Source organism: Pristis pectinata, chromosome 6 (genome assembly GCF_009764475.1).
Source record: "Pristis pectinata isolate sPriPec2 chromosome 6, sPriPec2.1.pri, whole genome shotgun sequence".
Lineage (NCBI taxonomy): Eukaryota > Metazoa > Chordata > Chondrichthyes > Rhinopristiformes > Pristidae > Pristis > Pristis pectinata.
The window spans coordinates 34,694,701-34,715,184 of NC_067410.1; the positions used below are offsets into that span (position 1 = coordinate 34,694,701).

A 20,484-nucleotide genomic window follows, 5' to 3' on the forward strand; every position below is an offset into this window, starting at 1 on the left:
TAAGTACTGGCACTTGTATTGGTCAGCTTTATGACTGGGTCAGGAGACTGTCAGAATAGTGCTTGATAACTAGCCATTTCATCTGTTATGAGGAAATTTTCATGATATGTGATTAAAAATTGGAGTAACACCGGAAAATGACGACTTTGGGTTTTGCAGGGATCAACATAATCCTGAAAATGACAACACTGCAAACAGTGTGAACAACCAGCATTTTTATTGCATTTGAGAATGCTAATGTCAGTAATTAGTACTGACTACACACATGAATTTTTTTATTGTCTGCATCAACAGACATGGAATGATGGATTACACTGATGTAAGGAATGAGTTCCTGTATGCCTCTACAATAATCTCTTAACTGGCAGCAACAACGTTCAAAGCACCATGATAACACAATGTCTTCAATCTGTACCATTTTCCAAACAACCCTTTAAGAAACAGATTTTTATTCACTGGCTTTTGACAGTGTAAAGGCTGCGACTCTCATTCCTGACATTGAAGTTACCTGAATCATGGTACTTCGATCATGATAATGTATGCTTTTCTTAGAGAAAAAGCATGTAACAAATTATCTTTACATCTTGGCACCTTGTAAAGTTCTTTTTAAAAAAATTATTCAACAGGTTGACACTCCCCAGTTTTAATAATCATTACTTCACTGCAACTGGCCCTGGAATTCATCATGCTAAGTATTCACGACAGCAGGAAGAGAAATGACTTTTTAAACTGTCTTCTCCAAATCCTTCAAACTTTTAAGACAGCTGCAGAGGGCAGTGGCTGGACCTTTGTAAGCGAGAAGTATCAAAACAGCCTAACACAAACAAAACTGTACAAAATGCTTCGTTCAATGGTAACTTAAAATTCTGTCAACTGTACTACAGTTAAAGCAAAAAAAGTAAGGGATTTTCTCCCAAATGTCAGCAACTGTCTTCTGTTATTCTCAAAGCAAGGGTTAATAAGTAAAATACATGTGCAGAACATTTTGCGGTTTCAATACATACAGTCGTTTTCAAAGCTTTCTTTTAATATAGTCAATACAAAGCAGTTGCACAAAAGCAAATGTGATTTAACAGACTTTTTTTGTTTTGTTTAAAAGAACAGTGTTTAAAAAGAAACAGAAAAGACAAAGGCTTGCACCGACACATTGGGATATTTATGTACAATGTAACAAACCCCCACCCTTTAGAAGCAACTGTATATCCAAACGGATATGGTGACAATGTTCAGTCATTGAAATCCTGTACATAAAGAGCCTGAGGTTCAGAGTTGGTTCTGCTGAAAGGCTGTGGCACCTGCTAGATATGCAAGCTCTAATTTTGCTAGTCTTTAGACTAAACATGCAAGACATACAACTAAGTGCAACTGAGTGAAATGTTTTATTCTTCATTCCCTAAAAGTCTGAACTGAGGTATGCGTACTAACAGTTTCTCATGCTGTTAACTTTAGTCATGTCTAGCTACACATGCTGAGAATGTACTAATCTAACCATCTTATTCCCTCAAATACAGAGCTAACCAACAGGCCACTCAGTTTGAAAGCATGGGATCTCTTCTCATGATCCCATTTAGCAACTGCCTGTACATCCTCATGAAGCTGCCCGGAATGCCATTACAAATATATATTTTAAAAGACCACAGACTGCCCATTTAACATAAAGTTGGATTATGCTGAAAAATAACTGCTGTAATGTCTCTTGTACCAAGCTAATGAGTGCACAGGAGTGTTTTTCTATGACGAACGTGGAAACGAAACAAACATTTCTGAAGAAGTGTGCCAAGGTAAACTAACTGCAAGTAACCTTGGCATAAAGGAGATTGGTCTCCAAACAAAAGTGGCACACCATCTTTCAAATACAGCCTCCATAATGAGCATTTTCCCAAAAAAAAAACTTATTATGTGGTCCAGTTCTATCTCGGAAGCTATTCCTCTGCTCTCTGTAATACCATTGGAATCTTGCATCTTCAGCTTTTTTTTTGCATTACTCTTATCTGCACAGAAAAGTTCTACATTCACCTTCCCTTGATGGAATGCTCCCTTTTTTTGTGGCCTCAGTGCCATAATTCCCTGGTTTGGTCACCAATTTCTACAATTAAGTTTTCCTACAGTGAGCAAATTTGGTCATTGTAGGAAAAAAGATCTGGGTTTTCAGAGATAATACCTTTGGTTCAAACATCCACCTGGCCTGTTACAGACATTGTTAAAAGGAGACTTTAACATCACAGGTTATTGTCTGTGCATCAGTCCATTTTTAGCCATTTCCCTCTAGATTTCTGGTACCTCCTTTGATCAACAATAAGAGGATATTTGGCTTCATCAGATAAAGCATCAAACAGAGAACATAATTTACCTTTAAGATCATCTTTGGTAATCTCAGAAAAAATTATCTGATTTAAAAAAAACAGCAAAAATAAATAAAGCTCTGAAAGCTTTTTCAACTGACAACCTATATAGTCCTAAATAAATACATGAGAGTGGGGTTTGGGGGAGGTGACAGAAAAGTGACCAGTCGCAGTCTTGAGACAGGAAAGATGTTGAGTGTTATGGAAAACAATTCAATGACCTATATTAACAGAATTACCTTCTGTACGTAAAGTTTGCTTCAGGATCACAATAGGCTTGCAAGATAAGCTCTAGTGACATAGCTTTCTATTTTGATACCTACTGCGAACTTTTCTAAGTTTGCTGAAATAACAAATCTCTACTGAGCTACTTAACACAGCACTGGACATAAAAATCTTAACTGAAAAGCTTAAACTGCAGTGTAAATTATTATTTATACAGACAACATATTTTCATGTTCTACTTGCTTTCAACTCCTGTATCTCCTTACTACTTGCTGAACCTGAACAACAGGAAAAGATCTATGGTGCATATGCAGGAGACAAGGGATAGTTACTAAATGTCATTTTTTTTCCTGTCATTCTGTCCCCTTGTTCACTGGCTCCATCATTCCTAGAAGTGAACCTTTCTCTGGAGTTTGGAACGTTGGTTCTGCCAGTTGATGCTAAAAGTTGAGCCTACTGATTACTGACTCAGACAAAATAAGCTGTATTGTTAAACTGTACACATAATGAAAACTGGCCTGAGGTTTAATTGTTTTTTTAAAAAAATAATCTCAATGAAGTTAAGGGGAGTGGATGACAGAAAAACTAATGGATGTGTAACAAACTGATGCGAGGCATTTTGTCCCATTGGTTTAAAAAAAAACATTCAACCACTACATAGAGCTTAATGAGGTCCTCCAAAGGCCTGTGGCCCGCAATTATAAAACTGCTTGGATGCAGCAGAAGCAAACAGTGACACAATAAAATTTCAGCGAATTATTTTTCACAAATTATTTCCCTTCTCCCCTGCCCCATGAAAACAAGTGTGGATTAAAGGCAGTGATATTAAAACAATCCACTTCCAGTACTGTGCAATTCAGTTTTAGCCTCAGTCTTCCATTTGAATATGCAAGTTCTGGGAAGAGCTCTACCTGCAGTTTGAACTATTAACAGTTTTGATCAGACCCATGAGTCCAACTTGGCAGAACTGCAGTCCAAAGTCAGCTGCAAAGTCTGTGAGGGTGACAGTACAGCTCAGTAACTTTCAACACTGATGTTGACTTCAGGAGAGGAAAATCCCAAGTACCAAACAAGTCCATCCAATGTACGTAGAATACAAATTCCTTTTTTCCAACAAAAAGTAGAAAAAAATCAGAAACATTCCCCAATGGGATTCTTAATGGCACTAAAAGTCATTTAAAACATTTCATTACTTTGTCAAAAAGGGGCTGAAAATTCCTCCAAACTGCCACATTAGGGAGAGATTTCACAGGTAAGTCTGACAAGCTTTCTTTTATTTTAATCTTCTGCTCAGGAAATGATGGGAAGCATGCTCATTCCATGTCTTCATTCCCTGGGTCCTCTTCAAATTCTCTGTCGTTGTCCAGCTCTGGACTATGATTTGCTGTTGTCACTAAAGACAGGGGCCCTTCCATGTCCTCTGGGTCCATTGGCTCCTCTTTAACATGGATGGGATACCTAGAACAAAACCAGACCATTTTATTTCAGGCAGCAATAAAGGGAAATATTTGTTTGACTGTGTATAATTGAATAGTAAAGTAAATGATGCAGCACAATGTTTTTTTATATATTAACAATGTTTGAATCAAAGTGAGAAGAGCTCTAGAAACAAACTATCAAAAATACACAACAAATGATTTTTAAACTAATAACACAATAGATTTACAACATTCAGAAAACACAAATTAAATGAAAATAAGTGCAACAAAGCAGCTGTTTGTCAAGCACCTTGTGGAGGCTGATCACTGTGTGTAATGCTGCTCTAGTTAACATGCAGAACCTGTGAGCCTTTTCTCTAGAGGATGACCCTGAGTGAGGTTCTATCATTAATCAACTTCAACCAAACACAGCAACCAGACACCATGATACATGCTTTAAACTCCAAATTAATGCATATTTTTACAAACTGTCAATAATGGAAGAAAAGCACTGCCAGGAAACATAGGCTGAGGGGAAAAAGCCTGCTAAACACAACAGTGTGATAAGAAACTGCATTCCTAACGAGAATAATAATGCTGTCAGTTGTAAACAAGGCAGAACATGATCCCAGCCCTTGGACTGGGCAAGGGATGCACTAAGGAGATGAGATCTGCCAAATTCTCATTACTGAATAGCACATGAATAACCCATGGGGGGAAACGTGGGTTGATTTTATGAAACCACAGTGATAACAATTGAAAAATGTCTTGTGTAAATCACATTTACAACAATCTAGTCAGAAACACAAATAGATTTTGGGGTAGCTCTGTCAGCATGCTCATGTAAACACGCCAATAAGCAAACAGTGCCTTCCTGAGTGACCAGAATTAAAATAAGACACTGTGTTCAAAATGAGTTTGTTTCTTTTGCTTAACTATCATGCACTAAAACAGGAAGTAAAGTGGAAAAAACAGAGAACGCCCTTGCTGCTTTCAAAACAATCAACTTTTTAAAGACATTCATTTCTTTATCTTTCTGAAAAAGTAGCAATAAATTTGACTTTGTTTTGCAACTCCCCCCACCCAAACCTGCTGTTTGACCTCATCACCAATAAACCTTGCTGTGCTTAAATTCCCTGTAATAACAGCCGCTCCCCAACTTATATTTTTCCATGTTTATCTGCTGCATTTGCATGAAAATCTATTTGTTTATTTGATTTATAACGAGAATGACTTTCAACAAAACTCCATGTTTGGAAGTATAATGTGCTTTGCCAATGTACACAACATACTAACTCACATTGTAGCTAACTTTGGAGCATGTCAGTATGAAAGTGTCATCTTGATGCAGTAATTAATCTACTGGATGTGTACTTCCCAGTATTTCAAAGATTAACAAAAACTTCAGTGGTTTGTAGCCACAATGAGAACATGTCTCAATTAACAATACATACTTTGTTACTGATATGTTTTTTTTAAAAAGTATATATAAAGCTTTCAGCAGCAGTTGAGAAGGTTTCACAGTGTGCTACTACTCCAGCAAGTGTCTAACATAACCATTTAAGTTCTTATGCAACACTTCATCGGGGTATGTTTTCAAATCAGGTACAAAGCAGTGTTGATTTTATCTAAGCCACTGTTCATGCACAACCTACCAGATATGACACGGTAACAAGAAAGAATTCAAAGATCATGTGCTTCTGGTAAATACTATTAACAAAATAAAGAATGTACCATGACTCCACAAAGAAATCTAAAACTTCTATAGTGTACACCATGACTTACATTGACTGAATCAAACATATCGTTAAACTCTAATTTTAAATTTGCATGCAACAGCTACATTAATTTCTGCATAGGATTCAAATCTTATGATGTAAAGCAGATGTACAAGATGTAACAAACCACACCAATTAATCATAAAATCTAATCTCACATATGTAGATGTTTCCCTTTAACCGACAAGTGCTAAAGATTGCAATATGATGCATTTTTCCAGCATTTAGCAGGGGGGAATTTGCTCAATAATCCCTATAAATACTGAACACCCAAAGGGACTGCACACCCACCCATCCTGCCTTACCCTTCCTGTTCCAAAATTCTACCTTCAACACCACCCATATATAGCATGGACAGCAATCTCCCATTACTTCATACTGTTATATATGTGCTCATTATATTGCCGTCTGGTACTATAATGCTCCTATTAATTTTCCTTTTGATATTTTAAGAGTGATCTATAAATCATGAAGCCTTTCATATGAGCCACCATTAATGCTTGGCAATGATGCTGTTTGCAGCATATTATTTTAAGCTTATAATGCAAGGAAGTGAATGAGCAGTTTTATTCCACAGAATTTATTACAACTTTTAGGGTTATAGAGGCTGCAGGCGAAATTATTTAACACCTTTGTTTGAGTGGCTGCATTGTTATCAGAATCATTTGCTATGCAAAATGATGCAAAGGGTTGTACTCTAACCAGGTTATATTGAAAAAGAAACAACTTTGCTGTAGGCCACCTTGGATCTAATCATGCCACTTTCTGAATTTGTATGCTTCTTTGAATAGTTATTTTCCTGACCGATGATAGAATCAAGCTGTGGAGCTACACACCCAGCTCTGCCACTTAAAGTACTCATTTACAGAGTGGGACTTGCTAATATGACAGTTGTTCACCTTCAATCAAGTTTCCTGATTGCTTGTGCAGCCACAACTAGAAGCATTTCTTCAAAGAATACTGGGGGCAAAGCTTAAAATAATCTGAGCTTTTTCCAACTTGCTTTGATCCTAAGATCACATACAAGGAGTAACGTGAGGGAGATTAATAAAGGAAAAAAAATGTTTGGTCATATTTACTGACAGATTCATTCACTGTTCTGCTCTAGCTGCAATACCACAAGATTATGATGTCTAGCAAAGGCATTACTGCTGGGCATTGAATGTGATCACAGGAACAATGGCAGAAGCTTATGATCTGACCCGATCTTTAAACAGTGATACGTAGTGCTGTAATGAAAAGGTATAGGCAGTGTAAACACTCCTAGTTCTAGCAGGACTGGAAAAGTTATCTTTATATCACTTGAAAAGTAAACGCTAAAAATATAATTGGTGTTTCTGTATGGTCTAGCTGCAGTTAAAATCCAGCACGAACATCAAATTAGGTAGGTGGGATCTAATCTTTTACATTTTGAAGAATGCTTTTACATTTTTTACCTTATTATTGGTCCTTACAGTTGCAGTAGAAAAACCACAAACAATAATGTCAAATAAAAATGGTTTAACATTCATACAACTGTATTTTGGTGAAAATAAACCTCCCAGACAACATTTACAAGTAACCAATCTCAGCAATAAAAAAGGTGTGTCATTTTTTTTTAGAACATTTTGCATCGGGTGGTGCAGTATGTTAGAATACCAAACAGACAGTAGCAGGGGTGTGGTAGGATATGGTTTTGTACTTGGAAGTTCCCTGCATATTAGCTTCCTGAGCACAGCTGCATTGCCAGGGGAGTTAGTGAATGGAGGTCAAGGTTTTGCTAAGAAAGGCCGAGGTACAATCAACATCAAAGCTACACAAATATATTTTCCAATGGTGAGTTATATGTCATATCAACTGAGATCACTGGTGGGTGGGGTTTGCCTCTGATCCAAACCACTGATTATAGAAGTAGAGTGTAAGAATTAGAAGTCTAACAAAATAATTGGGGTACACAAACATACCAGGTTCTGAGATTTTTTGTGAAGTCGACCTAGAAAGCATATAGAAGTGCATTTTAAATTTAAATTTATTTTTACTTGTTAGCAGACGAATAGATTAACAATTTAATGTGATATTGTGCAGATGTTTCCCTGATAAGGTTCCGTGAAACAACAAGCAAATGTAAAGTTCTGCATTCTGCTGGGTTGGTACCTATGAAATATGATTCATCTGCTCTAGCAGTGGTCAATTTTTGGGTCATCCAAAGACCCAAACCTATCAAAATATACACCTGACCCAACCTGAACCCATTACATAAAGCAAGTTGAACAGTAGGCCAAAATGCAGAAATGGAGCCCCACAAGCAAAGTGTATTCTGTGTAGTGTCAGCACTTTAAGTGAGGTGGCATTCATTAGCAGACAGAGATATTGTGAGAAACACATTTCAGTAATAGCAGCAGGAGATTGATGTGCAGGAGGACTGGCAAAGCAGTATATGTGGGTATATTCTATGTCATCTGGGCTCTCTCAGCTGTTTACTGCTGTATCATGATGAGTGGAGTATGGAGAGGGTCATTTGTTTCCAGGGAGATTCAATTATTGTGGAAGGTGTTCAAGAGAATAGTCTTTCTATAATGGAATCCCTTGTCTTTCAATGAGCGCAATGATGAAGCTCATGGCATTACGCAGTATCATCCTCCCCCCAGAGCCTTCATTGTCATCATCCAACATCCGGTATCTGGTGGATCTGCATGGCCCTCAGGCTCCTGGTCTCCTAGCAACTCTTCCTGAGGCACTAGCTTTCATATACTATTGGCCAAGCTTCTTGAAGTATTAGTGCTTAGCTGGAGTAATTGAGTGAGCATAGGGATCAAAAGCCACGGAAGTAAAGGGCAGTCCTTGTCCCAAGATCAGAAGCTCAGACTAGTGCTAGACACTGAAAATGCCAAGCTGTGTGAACTTTTAAGGATGAAGGAATTTGTGGTACTGGCCATCAGAAAGTTCTTATCATGATCGTTGAATTCCTGCTTATGGGGCATGGAAACACATTCTATTCTTAGAGTGAGCTTGGTTCTTCATGGGAGCCCTTATGGGAACATGAGTGCAGTCAACTGCAGCATGCAACATGGGGAAACTAGAAGTGCTGACACATCTCAGTGATCTGTTCCTCACAAGATCTAAATACACAAAGATATTCCTCCACAATGTAATCTTGGTGTCCTATCTAGCACTGTAGTGAGCAGGAAGTTGAGATACATAGCAGAAATTGGGGGTGGCTACTGGGAATATAAACAGAGTTCTGTAACCTTGACATCCACAGATACAGGAGTCAGAAACAAGAGTGTGGCTGCAGGTCGTTCAGCAGTATATCTTGGTTACTAGAACCTTTGAAGACCTGTGTCTGCAAAGACATTGCTCATTGGTGAGGTCAAGGTATGATCTTGTATCTCGAAAGACTCTCTGCAAATAGGCTCTTTGCACATGGTCATTTCAGTGCCACTTATCCTATGGTTCCTAGCTGTCCCTGGTGTTATTGATGACGGTGCCTTTAGAGTATGGATAAAACTGAACCAGGATTTCTATTCTTAATTATTATCATGTGAGCTCTGCTGGACTGAGCACATATACATGAAGGTCAGATCAAAATATGATAAATTTAGAAGACTATGGTCCCCTCTGGACTCGTGCATGAAAATGGCTGCTTGAACAAAGGAACTAAGGGCAGTTGTTATATATAGAAATATCAGTGCCTTCAGTCATAATAGAAGAAAATCAGAAATAAATGTCCAATTTTGGCTCAACTGTACAAATCAGGGTACTCCCAGTCAGACAGCACCTTACCTGTTATCAACTCGCTGCTTATATATCTTAGCAAGGACAACGTTTAAATTACGAAACACATCTAATCACAAGTTTCAATAACATTGAAAAGCAAGGATGAAAATCCAAATATTTACCAGCTTGAAACTTTGCTATACAAAACCGAATATAGGATAATAAAGCAAGAGAGAGAGAAAGAGATCACAAATAAACAAAATATCTGTTCCCTGCAGCACAGCCAGGTATACAGTTCTGACCACCTGAGAGAAGATAATTGAATATATCAGAAGAAAATGATTCAAGCAAAGAAGAGATCAGAAGCAGTGTCTTAAATACTCACATTGTTTGCAGTGGGGAACGTCCTGGACTGCTGTCACTCTCGTTGCTATTTGAATGCTCCACTGCACCATTTAGCTCCTCATGGATAGCACTCACCATTGTGGCTACAGTGGCATTTCCCATGGAAGCAGTAGTGTATAGAGGTATGTTATTTTCAGCCATCGAAACCTACAAAGCATGCAATGAAAGTAAGATTAAACACTAATTTACTGAATCTAACAGTTTGATACTTTGCAGCTCATTTTCAGTGCTATCAGAACTCTTTGGGCTTATTTGCTAAATGCATTATATACTAGAACGACAGAATAATTTTAAGGTACTTAACTAATTACCATCTCCAAAATGGTAGCAAGGAAATAAGTCTTACAAATGCTTTGTGCCTTAGCATGCTAGAGCTTATTTAATTCAAGACTATTATTTATGGCTGATAAATTCTCTCCTAATCTTACTTCTGGTGAGTTGGTACTGTATATTAAATGGTTCCAAAAAATATAACACTTTGGTCACTTTCAAGACTTAGGAGAGCGCGAGATGAGTACTCTCAGCGAGACACTAGCTGATAGTACTATGAGTTTCTTTGCAAAGTAGTTCTCGGCCTCTGTTTGCTGACTGCTCAGATAATTACAATAACATTGAAAGCCAATCAACTAAATGATTATGGTTCACTGCATTCTACCTTCCTAAGATATAGCACATGACTTTTTTTCTTCTAAAATGCATTACCAACTACTATTTGTAGTCATACAGCTATTATGACTGTGTGTATACACACAATCAAGGCATCTTTTGAAACAATTCACAACTCCAAACACCCACATCTGTTGGAAGTGAGAACTCATATAAATTACAAAATTCCCTGCTGATTTAATTGAGGATCTGATTAATAAAGTTTTAAGTATCAAAGTCTGATTTCTTGCTTTCATATAATGTGGATGTGGTATTTTTTGTAATTATGAAACAGACGATGAGTTAACAATTCAAAGTTCCCAGCCCAATCAATGAAATGCCAATATGAGGAGAAGGTTCATTTTGCCCCCACTTGTGTTGAGCCACAGTCTATAGAAAACTGACTGTAATTTGGCACAGGGGTTCCATTTTGGGCCATTTATTTTCTTGTCTGATTGCTTTTCTGAAAAAGGTAAAGTCATACAAGTACTGTTATGATATTGTTATAACAAGTTCCTGTGGACTAGCCATCTGCATTTAGCATTGCTGAGGATGTCTCATCTCCAAGAATGTTGAAAGTGGTTAGGGAGCAGTAAATAAAGGGCATCTGTTTACTCTTGTAGACTTTTTATTTTAAGGCCAATCATAGGGCACTCCAAGAATTAGCAAGAAGGTATCTAGGCAAAAATAGTAAATTGCAAGTCTAAATGCTATATCGGTATCAGCTGGAAGTAATTGGAAGCATTTTAATGTATTGCCACAGCACTTATGCAATCGATAACACTGGAATTTTCTGAGAGTGTGTCAGTAATCTATTAATTTGGCAGCAGCTATTGCTCTGAACATTAGTTGTATGGGTATAGTGAAGAAGGGATATGTGGCAAATAAACACAAAGCAGACCAAGTTGGATCAGTAACTGCCACACCACTTGACTACCTGGGCATGATGGGCCTCAGTTGTCAGGAGGCTGCAATTCAAGTATGTCAACTGTCGTCCTGCAGGGATCCTCCATCATCTGAATTCTAGTGCTAGGGGCACTGAAGGTTGCCACTCCATTCAAGCTTTATGCAATGGGGATGTTTCTAGACAGCAGCCAGCTGCTTTTCTATACATGGTCTACCAAGGAAATAAAAGAATCCCTGTATCTTGAGGTACTCAAATGCCTGCACTTCAGGAGTGGCCAGCAACAGCAGCAATATATTGTACTTCCCAAATGATAACTTCAAGCGTGTAGGGCACGACATATGTAGCAACTCACGCACTTGCCAAAAACCCTCAGGGTATCCAAACAGAAATATCTATTGATTGATCAATGCCCCTATGATATGTAATTTGGAATGAGGCAAATCACTGTGCACCAGCTGGAGGTATAAACAAGGCACACACATCATCCAAGGCAATCAAGTGAGTACTACTTTTTCTAAAAAATGGATAGATGGATGTTAATTTTTTTCAATTATTTTTTGTTTTATGTATTTTGGTTTATTTTAAATATTTCAGATGGCTGCCATTTTCAAGGGCTGCAGATGTTAGCTTGTCAAAACTGCAGGTCCTTTTCTTGGTGATTTCCACTTTATTTTTGCCATCAATTCTTCTCTTCGCTTCTTGGTGAACCGCATATTCCTTATCAACTTGGGATCAGCTCCCAAATCAATAAGCCTTGAGCTTTTTGACCCATCTCTATGCCACTTGTTATATGCCTTGATTGATGTTCTCAGTAACAACATATTTAAGGCACAGAAACATCAGATGCTCAAAATAATCAGTGGAGCCCCTGCAATTGGCCTACAGGATGCTTACAAAATTGCAACAACATTTTCCATGCAGCATAATATTGCCATGGTTAGAGACCTTACTGGAAGAGATGATGCATTAAATGATTGTACACACAGCAGTTACCTGCAGTAGACTTCAAATAATGTAGCTATAATGTATCAGGGACTCATTACCAAGCTGTTCCAGTATACCCTATCGGCCATTATGCTTTCACTGACTTTTTTTAAAAAAAATGTTTACCTTTGAATAACTGCCTTTGATGCGTTATTGAGGAATGTAAGTCCACAAGATTCATTAAAAGTAAATACATTTTATTCAATATTTTAATGCAGGTGTTCAGTGAATATCAACATTACATACAGCCCAAATTCCAGACTCTTTTTTGAAATTTCCAGAGGCAACAGATTGTAGGGAGACCAAAATTACAAAAGAAGTTACCACTGATTGTCTGTCTAAAGCCAACTTGTTTTTCTTATTGAGGGAACCTTGATTTAGCCAGCCAGTGGAAAAAGGCAGAGGTCTCACATACAATCCCTGAGACTCTGATGCCCTTTTAAAGGTAAAGGTAATGGTTGGTTCAGGACTGAAATGGACAATTCCAGTGCTATTTACAGGACACATGGCTGAAATTAGACAGTATGTGGAAATGTTATGGATTGCACTACCCTGACATTGCTGGATGGAAAAATCTGTGTAATTTTGTTTTCATGTACAGTAGCTTGCTCAGAAAACTATTGGCACCTGTAAATGACAAAAATTAACACTGCCACTTACTTGTAGCTGCAGGAAAAATAAGAAATACCACAGCAAAAAGGGGCAGACCCCATCGAGATGTATTTGAAGCTTCTAAAACTCAATGCAACAATGCTTTCTACAACCCTTGAGGTTTCTAAAACAGGACCACCTACAATTACACCATTTTTCTAAGAAGGGGTATATAAGGATGAACTTCTCCATTAATCAGTTTGCTGTCTCTGGATGAAACCCTTGACTGATAACATGTGTGCAAAAGCTAACGAATACATAACTTTTCCAAGGACAGCCAAAAACAAGTGGGAATGGCTCTGCATGCTGCATATATTGCAAGGTTCCCATGAGTGTGTGGTGTTATTGACTGCATCCAAACAACATCAAGGCCAATGAACCAGCAACCTTCATAATACAAAGGGGTTTTCACTCCATTAATGTTCAGCAGGTGCATGTGAGATTGGCACCAGGGAATCATATAGATCTGTTCCCATTTTCTTTGCAGTTCATAATGATGCCTTGAAACCGTGCCAGTCCTATATTCTACCCAGACCCAGCACAGATGTCAAAAGCTGGCTGCTTGGCAACAATAGCTGTCCCCTTCACAGCTGGCTAAAGATACCCTTCCAAAACCAACACTCTACCATCACTGAGCAGAGCACTGCAATGCTCAAACAATACTTCCACTGCCAAGATAGGCCTGTGAACTTCTTGTAACATAGCCTGGACAGAATGGCACACTATCTTTAAGCTTGACCCATGAGAATTATCTGTGGGATGTCCACTGCATATGAAAATCAAATTCATTTTATGTTACTACATTAGAAGATACATCCTGCCTTACAAATTCCCTACCTTAACCTCGATAATATGCCGTGTTTCAATGGCTTGATTCAATGACTTCTGGCACATGGATCAAGAATCATACCATTACAAGACTTTAGTACTTAGAGAATTTTGCACTGTTGTGAGATCTTAAACTGTAATCCATATGCCCTCTATAGTGGATATATATATAGGACCCGCAATAAGAGTTGGAACATCTGGTAACCCAGCCAATATTTACCTGCCAAGCAATACCACTTTAACAGATAATTTGTTTTTTTTTGAATGTATCCAAATACCATTTGTGGCTAATTGCTGTGTGTGCATTGTCTGCCACATATGCCTTCTTTACAATAGTGAGGGCACTTCTTCACTTTTGAACTATTTTTTGATACAGTTATGATTAATGCTATACAGCAAAAGAAATGTTTTCTTTGTAGCTTACGGACTAGCAATGGTGGGTTGTTTGCATGGACAATGGGCAAACGGCATGGGTTCTAGAACGGTCTCTAACAGGATATGTGACTAAATCCATAAAGCTTGCAGGGCACTGCTGCAACTATTTGGGGACTGTCCTCGGGCATTAAAAAAAGTCCTGGCATTTTTCCATTACGCCCAATATGCTTCATGACTTTGCTGTTCAATCATTTCTTAACAGTTTTCACATTCTACCACCGGATTCACAATCATCTTCCTATTTTTACCAGTACAGGGGCTTGTTAGCTGCCTGAGAAGTGCTAATGGATCATTACTGTAGGTGTGTTGTGATTGGCTGGTTCTAGTCCTGTCCTGCTAAATCATATTTCACAAAATTACTCATTTTAAAATTGGCACATTTCAACTGTAGATCATAATATTCTTGAAAATCAAAGATTACTGAAGTGAAAAGACTGTTGTATTCATATCTACTACTTTTGCTAATAACTACACAGAAAATATAACCTATGGGTTTATAGTTTCCACTTTTGTCGAACTAAGATTTATGACCTTTTACATTGCTATTTATGACCCACTACCAAAAGGACAGGAAGGTGTGGATTTAAAATGTGCAATTTTCTTAAATGTTCATGGACTCAAAAATACAGTCAACTACATTGCATTTTTAATAATGAACATTCAGCTTTTTGTGAGTTAATGCCCTGGTGTAATTAACAAAAGAGGTGTGCTTTGTAAAATATCTTGCAACAAGTTTGATAAATCTGCATCTTTCAGCTTTGTATAGATAGTAATGACATTTAAGGTACAGAGCACCTCAATCACGTTCCAGGTTATTATAAAACAGAGCGCATTACCACTATTCACAATACTGAAGCGACCTGACAGGAAATCTGCATGACTTAAAAAGGAACATAAAGCACAAACACTCAGCACATATATATATATATATATGGCCAGGAAAGTAGTAGTTTCTAAAATGTCATATGCAAAAAAATATTCCTGCATTCACAATGTTTGCACAGATGTAGCAAAAAGGCTGTACAAATGCGAATAGCAGGGTATGTTATAGCAAATAAATATCCTGAAGGAAATAACTTTCCTAGGGAAAAAAAAGTGCTCCAATTTTATAAACAGTATTATACTGTCAGATATGGAGGACAAAAGCCATGGCTGCTACCAACTGAAATCTTTCAATAACTAAAAGAAACAAACGGGATTTATTAAGGGTGATTCTGAAGGACATCTGAGTCAACAAATATGTGAGAGCTACCCAGACCATCTTGTTTGTGTCATTTAATCATGTCTAAATATACACACACACGCACATATTATATATAAATATGTATATTATACAGCATATTCTGTTTAAGCAAATGTGACATATGGAATGACAATTATATTGATGCAAGATATGTTTTCATTGAGATTTATTTTCTTTGGTTTGCTAATGTTAAGGAATTGTCATTTTCTTTTAACTATTCATGGATATTTTTCCACTAATATTGGCAAATGGAACAATTCACCCATAAATATCCTATTTGCTCTCTCCAACACGATGAGAAGAACAGGTTAGTATACATAAATTGTAGGGGGGGAGGGGCAGAGAAGTTTTAAAGGGATATTTCATAGTAAAGTTTAAAATCTTGAAAGATTAAAATAAGCAGTAAAATGTGGCAGATTTAAAATAAGTAATAAGAGCAGAAGAACAAATCATACTTTCAGTAATTATGATTTAGAATGTATGACCTGATGTTCTTCGCTTTGGTAAAGTCACCAACTACTAAGTCTCTAACCACCTGTCTTGGTTGATTATCAAGGTTGTGAGACTCTTATCAACTGAAGACAACACCTAAATGAAATGGAGATATCCTTGCTGGTTCCAGGGGGCTTCTGAAAAGAGAACTGGATAAAAAAGAAAACTTCAAGGCTGGGGGAAGGAGCAAAGGAGTCATAGCGTTATACAGCACATAAACAGGCCCTTCAGCCCAACTTGTCCATGCTATTCAAGATGTCTAGCTGAGCTAGTCATATTTGTCTATGTTCAGGTAATATCCCTCTATGCCTTTTCTATCCATATACCTGTCCAAATGTCTGTTAAACATTGTAATTGTACTCGCCTGTCCCGCTTCCTCTGACAGCTTGTTCCATACAACCTCCACCTCTGTGTGGACAAAGTTTCCCCTCAGATCCCTTTTAAATCTTGCCCCCTATCTTAAATCTATGGCCTCTGGTTTTAGACATTCCTATCCCGAGAAAAAGACTGTGACCATCTATCCTATCTACACTCCTCGTGATTTTATATACCTCTTATAAGGTCACCCCTCGACATCCTACACTCAGGGCAAAAAATCCCAGCTCGAACCAAACTCCCAAGGTGGCAATAATTGAAAACTCCTTCAAAACAAAACAACAACAACACGGATGCAATGACTCAAATACATCCACTACATTGTACCATTCTATGATTCTAGGATAAGGCATAGAACATTATCAACAAAGCAATACTGATCAGAATATTCTGCTGATCCCCTTGGATAGAAGGAGAACCTAGAATATTTTTTGCATCTGTTTTAAGGTTTCAGAGGCTTATCTAATGTATAACATCAAAGGCATGTCAACTAGAAGTATGCAATCAGAAAATCATTTTGCTAGCTTACAGTTTTTTTTAGGATATTCAAAAAAGTGACTCCTGGTGGAAAAGGGTACATGCTGAGATAAATGTCAAATGAATTCTGTTGTTTCTAATTGGGTGACTTCTAATAAATGTACACAAACAGTCCATGTTTTCTTCCTGAACATCAGTACCAATATATTTTTTGTTGCCCAGCAGTCTGTTGCTGAGCAAAGACCGTCTGAAACCCTAACCTCATCAAGGTGGGCCAGAGATACAGGATATCCCTTGTCAACACTCTACCTGCTACAAAATTCAAAGTTTGAGAAACAGTCACAACCCACTTCACCTCAAATAGTGATTACAGATCATAGTGAATGAGAGTGTCAGAGCTGGCAATGTTGATTGTTCCACGTGAAGATGTTTCCAGCAGTTCCAAGTTATCATTCAGATTCACAATGGACAGTGGGTGCCATCTCTTAAAATAAAGGCTCACAGTGATAACAGTAAAGGGAGTTCTAACGTGGATCAGAGCTAGTCAAAAATACAGGTAGAAGCCTCAGACATCTCTCAAAGTTGCCAATTTACCAATGCAACCATACGGTAACACCATTCCTTCAACCAGAGATGCAAATGGCAGTAGGGCACATCAAAACCAACATGAAAAAATGCCCAACATACAGCATGGAATATGTTAAATATAAAACAAAAGTATTATTTATGTTTTGGTGCTAATTGTTCTCTAATGGTGTGGAAAGTAAAGTTAATTGTTCAAAGCAGACCTATTGTTGCATACCTAGTTCAATGCAGCAAATGACAAAAACAATGTAACTATGTCTTGATTGGATTGAATGACCTGCGGTTGTGTATCATAATTTGTCCTGTGCTATCAAGGTTCACAGTTATTCATCCTACTGTCCTCATGGAGTTGTTAATGACAATGTTATCTACCATGAAGTCCATCACTATCAATTTATCCCTGATTATTGTATATTGTAAGATGTGTCATTCTCTTCCACCCCATTGCAGAAGGATCATCACTTTGTTCAGGATGTTCTGGTAAATGTTTTAGTGTTTTCAATTATTTATATTTGTTGCATTTTAAAAATATGGTTAATGATTTATATCACTTCTTATATCTTAAATATTTCTAATCATCAAGGACAAAAGGTTTTTAAAAAAGCTCCATAGGTTTTGATAGGAGGCAAGGCTCCACCCCCAGCTTTGCCTCCTGTCAAAGTCTGGGAGTTCCAAGAGCAGGGCCTTGGTGATTTGCCATCTTAGGGCAGAGTGCAGGTGGTCAGTGAGATTGGCCCTCCCTTCCTGGCTCAGGTATGTGAGGATGGGCAGGAACCATGTGCAGTGATTCCAGATGGTAGGGCCGGTTTAGCATGATCCCGCTCAAAGGTGGAAAATTGAGGGATAAATATTTACTGCAAGTCATATCGAGAGAACTGATTTTTTGAGAGACTTGCATGGTATTAACGTCCGCAAAATCTGATAACAGAAGTTCCAGTGCACACAGATTTTTGAGTAAATCTGCCAGTTATTTGATTTCAAAATTCTGTAGATTCATCAAGTTATTTACTATACAGCCATAATTGCACGCCAACATTGCAGAAATAATGAAGCAATTTCACTTGTGCAACACAGTTTTCATTTGGCATGATTTCCTAACTTAATTTTACTGGTGTGTTTTTCCCTTAAATACCGCAGGAGATGTTAATAATGGTCTGTGGGTTATCACTATAATGAAATTAGGCCTATGAGAAGGTTAAGTGGCGTAACCACATACCCAAAAATAAACCTAATGCATTTTACTTCTAAGCATGTTACATATACTATAGGACATTGGCCACTCCATTTGGCCACTCCAGTAATATTTTCATATTAGTTGTCACTTGCCCTTTGCTTAGGTTCTTCTAAAACCACCTTCTTCTAAAACTCAGCTAATTATTTTAGAGTGGGCTTCTCTAGAATAATGCATGGAAATTGGTTTATGTTTTCCTTTGTTTGTACAGAGGGTAAATTAAATGACGCATATATACCTGCATGAATATCCTCTGAGTAACTTCAACATATTTCATTACCAGACCTTGAAATTAGTAACTCAATTTTTCATTTTTCTTGCAATCTTTAGCCTTTCAAAAACCAAGCCCGGCGGATCAAATCACACATTCTAAATTCAACTCTGCCTAAGAGGAAATAACTTTTCCCCTAAATTCTCTCACACTTCGACTGAACAGCCACAGATATTCCAGGCAAAAGTTCACCAAACTTTCTATTGCTTTCCTATTGGCTCCTCGACTCTGGATTGCAACACCCATTGCTCGCACCTGTATGGGACTCGGATTGATATGGCCATAATTTCACATTCCTGCACAACAAAGGTGTCGCCTTGCTTACTGCTCACAGATCAATTGATGTCTAACTGCAAGCCTACACTATTTATAGCAATTATAGAATCCAGAACTAACTAGTAAAGCCAAAATGTAATTATACTTGCATATGAATTTAGGGGATTATAATATCAACTGCTCATTCCCCATAAGATGATGTTAATACAAAGTAATGGAGTAATGTAATTATGACATCCTATTTTCATATTAGTTATCACCTGCCCTTTGCTTAGGTTCTTCTAAAACCACCTATCCTCAAATAATTACATTGGAATGGGCTTCTCTGGAATAAGGAATGGAAACTGGTTTACATTTTCCTTTGCGTGTACAGAGGGCAAATTAAATGATGCATATATACCCTTTGTACATGAATATCATAATGCATACATAGTTACGGTTTGGTGGGGATGGAGGGGTAAAGCAAACCACACCTGAGAAACAACTGAGAGAAAGTTTGATATCTGGCTTAAGCCATGCTCCCTGGTATAACCAGCTGACAAACTAGTCAAAAGATTTGAATGTTTCCAAACATTTCCCACATTTGAAAGCAATTAGAAAACACATAATTTAAAGTATATTAAAGATAAAAATTAAAACACTTACAAACACATGAGAATAATTAGTTAAACTCAGTTAATTAAAAGAATTTTAAATTATCTATGATTAACTTTTGCTTTGTACAGCCATTTGTCTCCATTAATGCTGTTCCTTCACCTAGTCTAACCCATGCAGGCTCTTCAGGCTTACACTACTGAACTGACTCAACACCATACTCTGGCACTAAACACAGTGAAGAAAAGGCTAATGAAGAGTGGCCAGCGGGTCTGGGACCATCACATTCATGCACATATCCTAAACACTGGCATTTAGGCTGGGAAACGTCTGCAGAAGCTGCTAGCTATTTCCCTCAAGTACGGGCCAGTATGAAGAATGCAACAAAATCACTTGCAATTTTTAGTACCCTTTGCAGAATAAAACAAGCTTTCATCCTGTTTAATGTACCCCTTGAGAGGACAAGCTGACAACAAATATTTTTTACTATCATCCTTCAAGGTGCCTATAAACATGCTCGGCCATTTTTTTTCCAATGCTAGTGGTCAAAAATGTTTAATCAAATTAAAGATATATTGGCTGAGAATACTTTGGAATGAAGTGTATACATTATATATGCTACGGGA

At 37.6% G+C, this 20,484-nt stretch overlaps 1 protein-coding gene across 12 annotated transcripts in view; it reads right to left on the reverse strand.

Annotated features, from left to right (window-relative positions):
* Positions 1-200: 200 nt before the first annotated feature.
* The window catches only part of foxp1b (forkhead box P1b), a 458,146-nt gene continuing 437,862 nt past the window's right edge, over positions 201-20,484 (reverse strand). For all 12 annotated transcript variants that reach the window (XM_052017521.1, XM_052017520.1, XM_052017525.1 and 9 more), the window contains 2 exons: positions 9,845-10,011; positions 201-4,025 (listed from right to left, as the gene is read on the reverse strand). In XM_052017521.1, the coding sequence (XP_051873481.1) occupies positions 3,881-4,025; positions 9,845-10,011 (312 nt within the window). In that variant the 3' untranslated portion in view covers positions 201-3,880. The remainder of the gene's footprint in view (positions 4,026-9,844; positions 10,012-20,484) is intronic.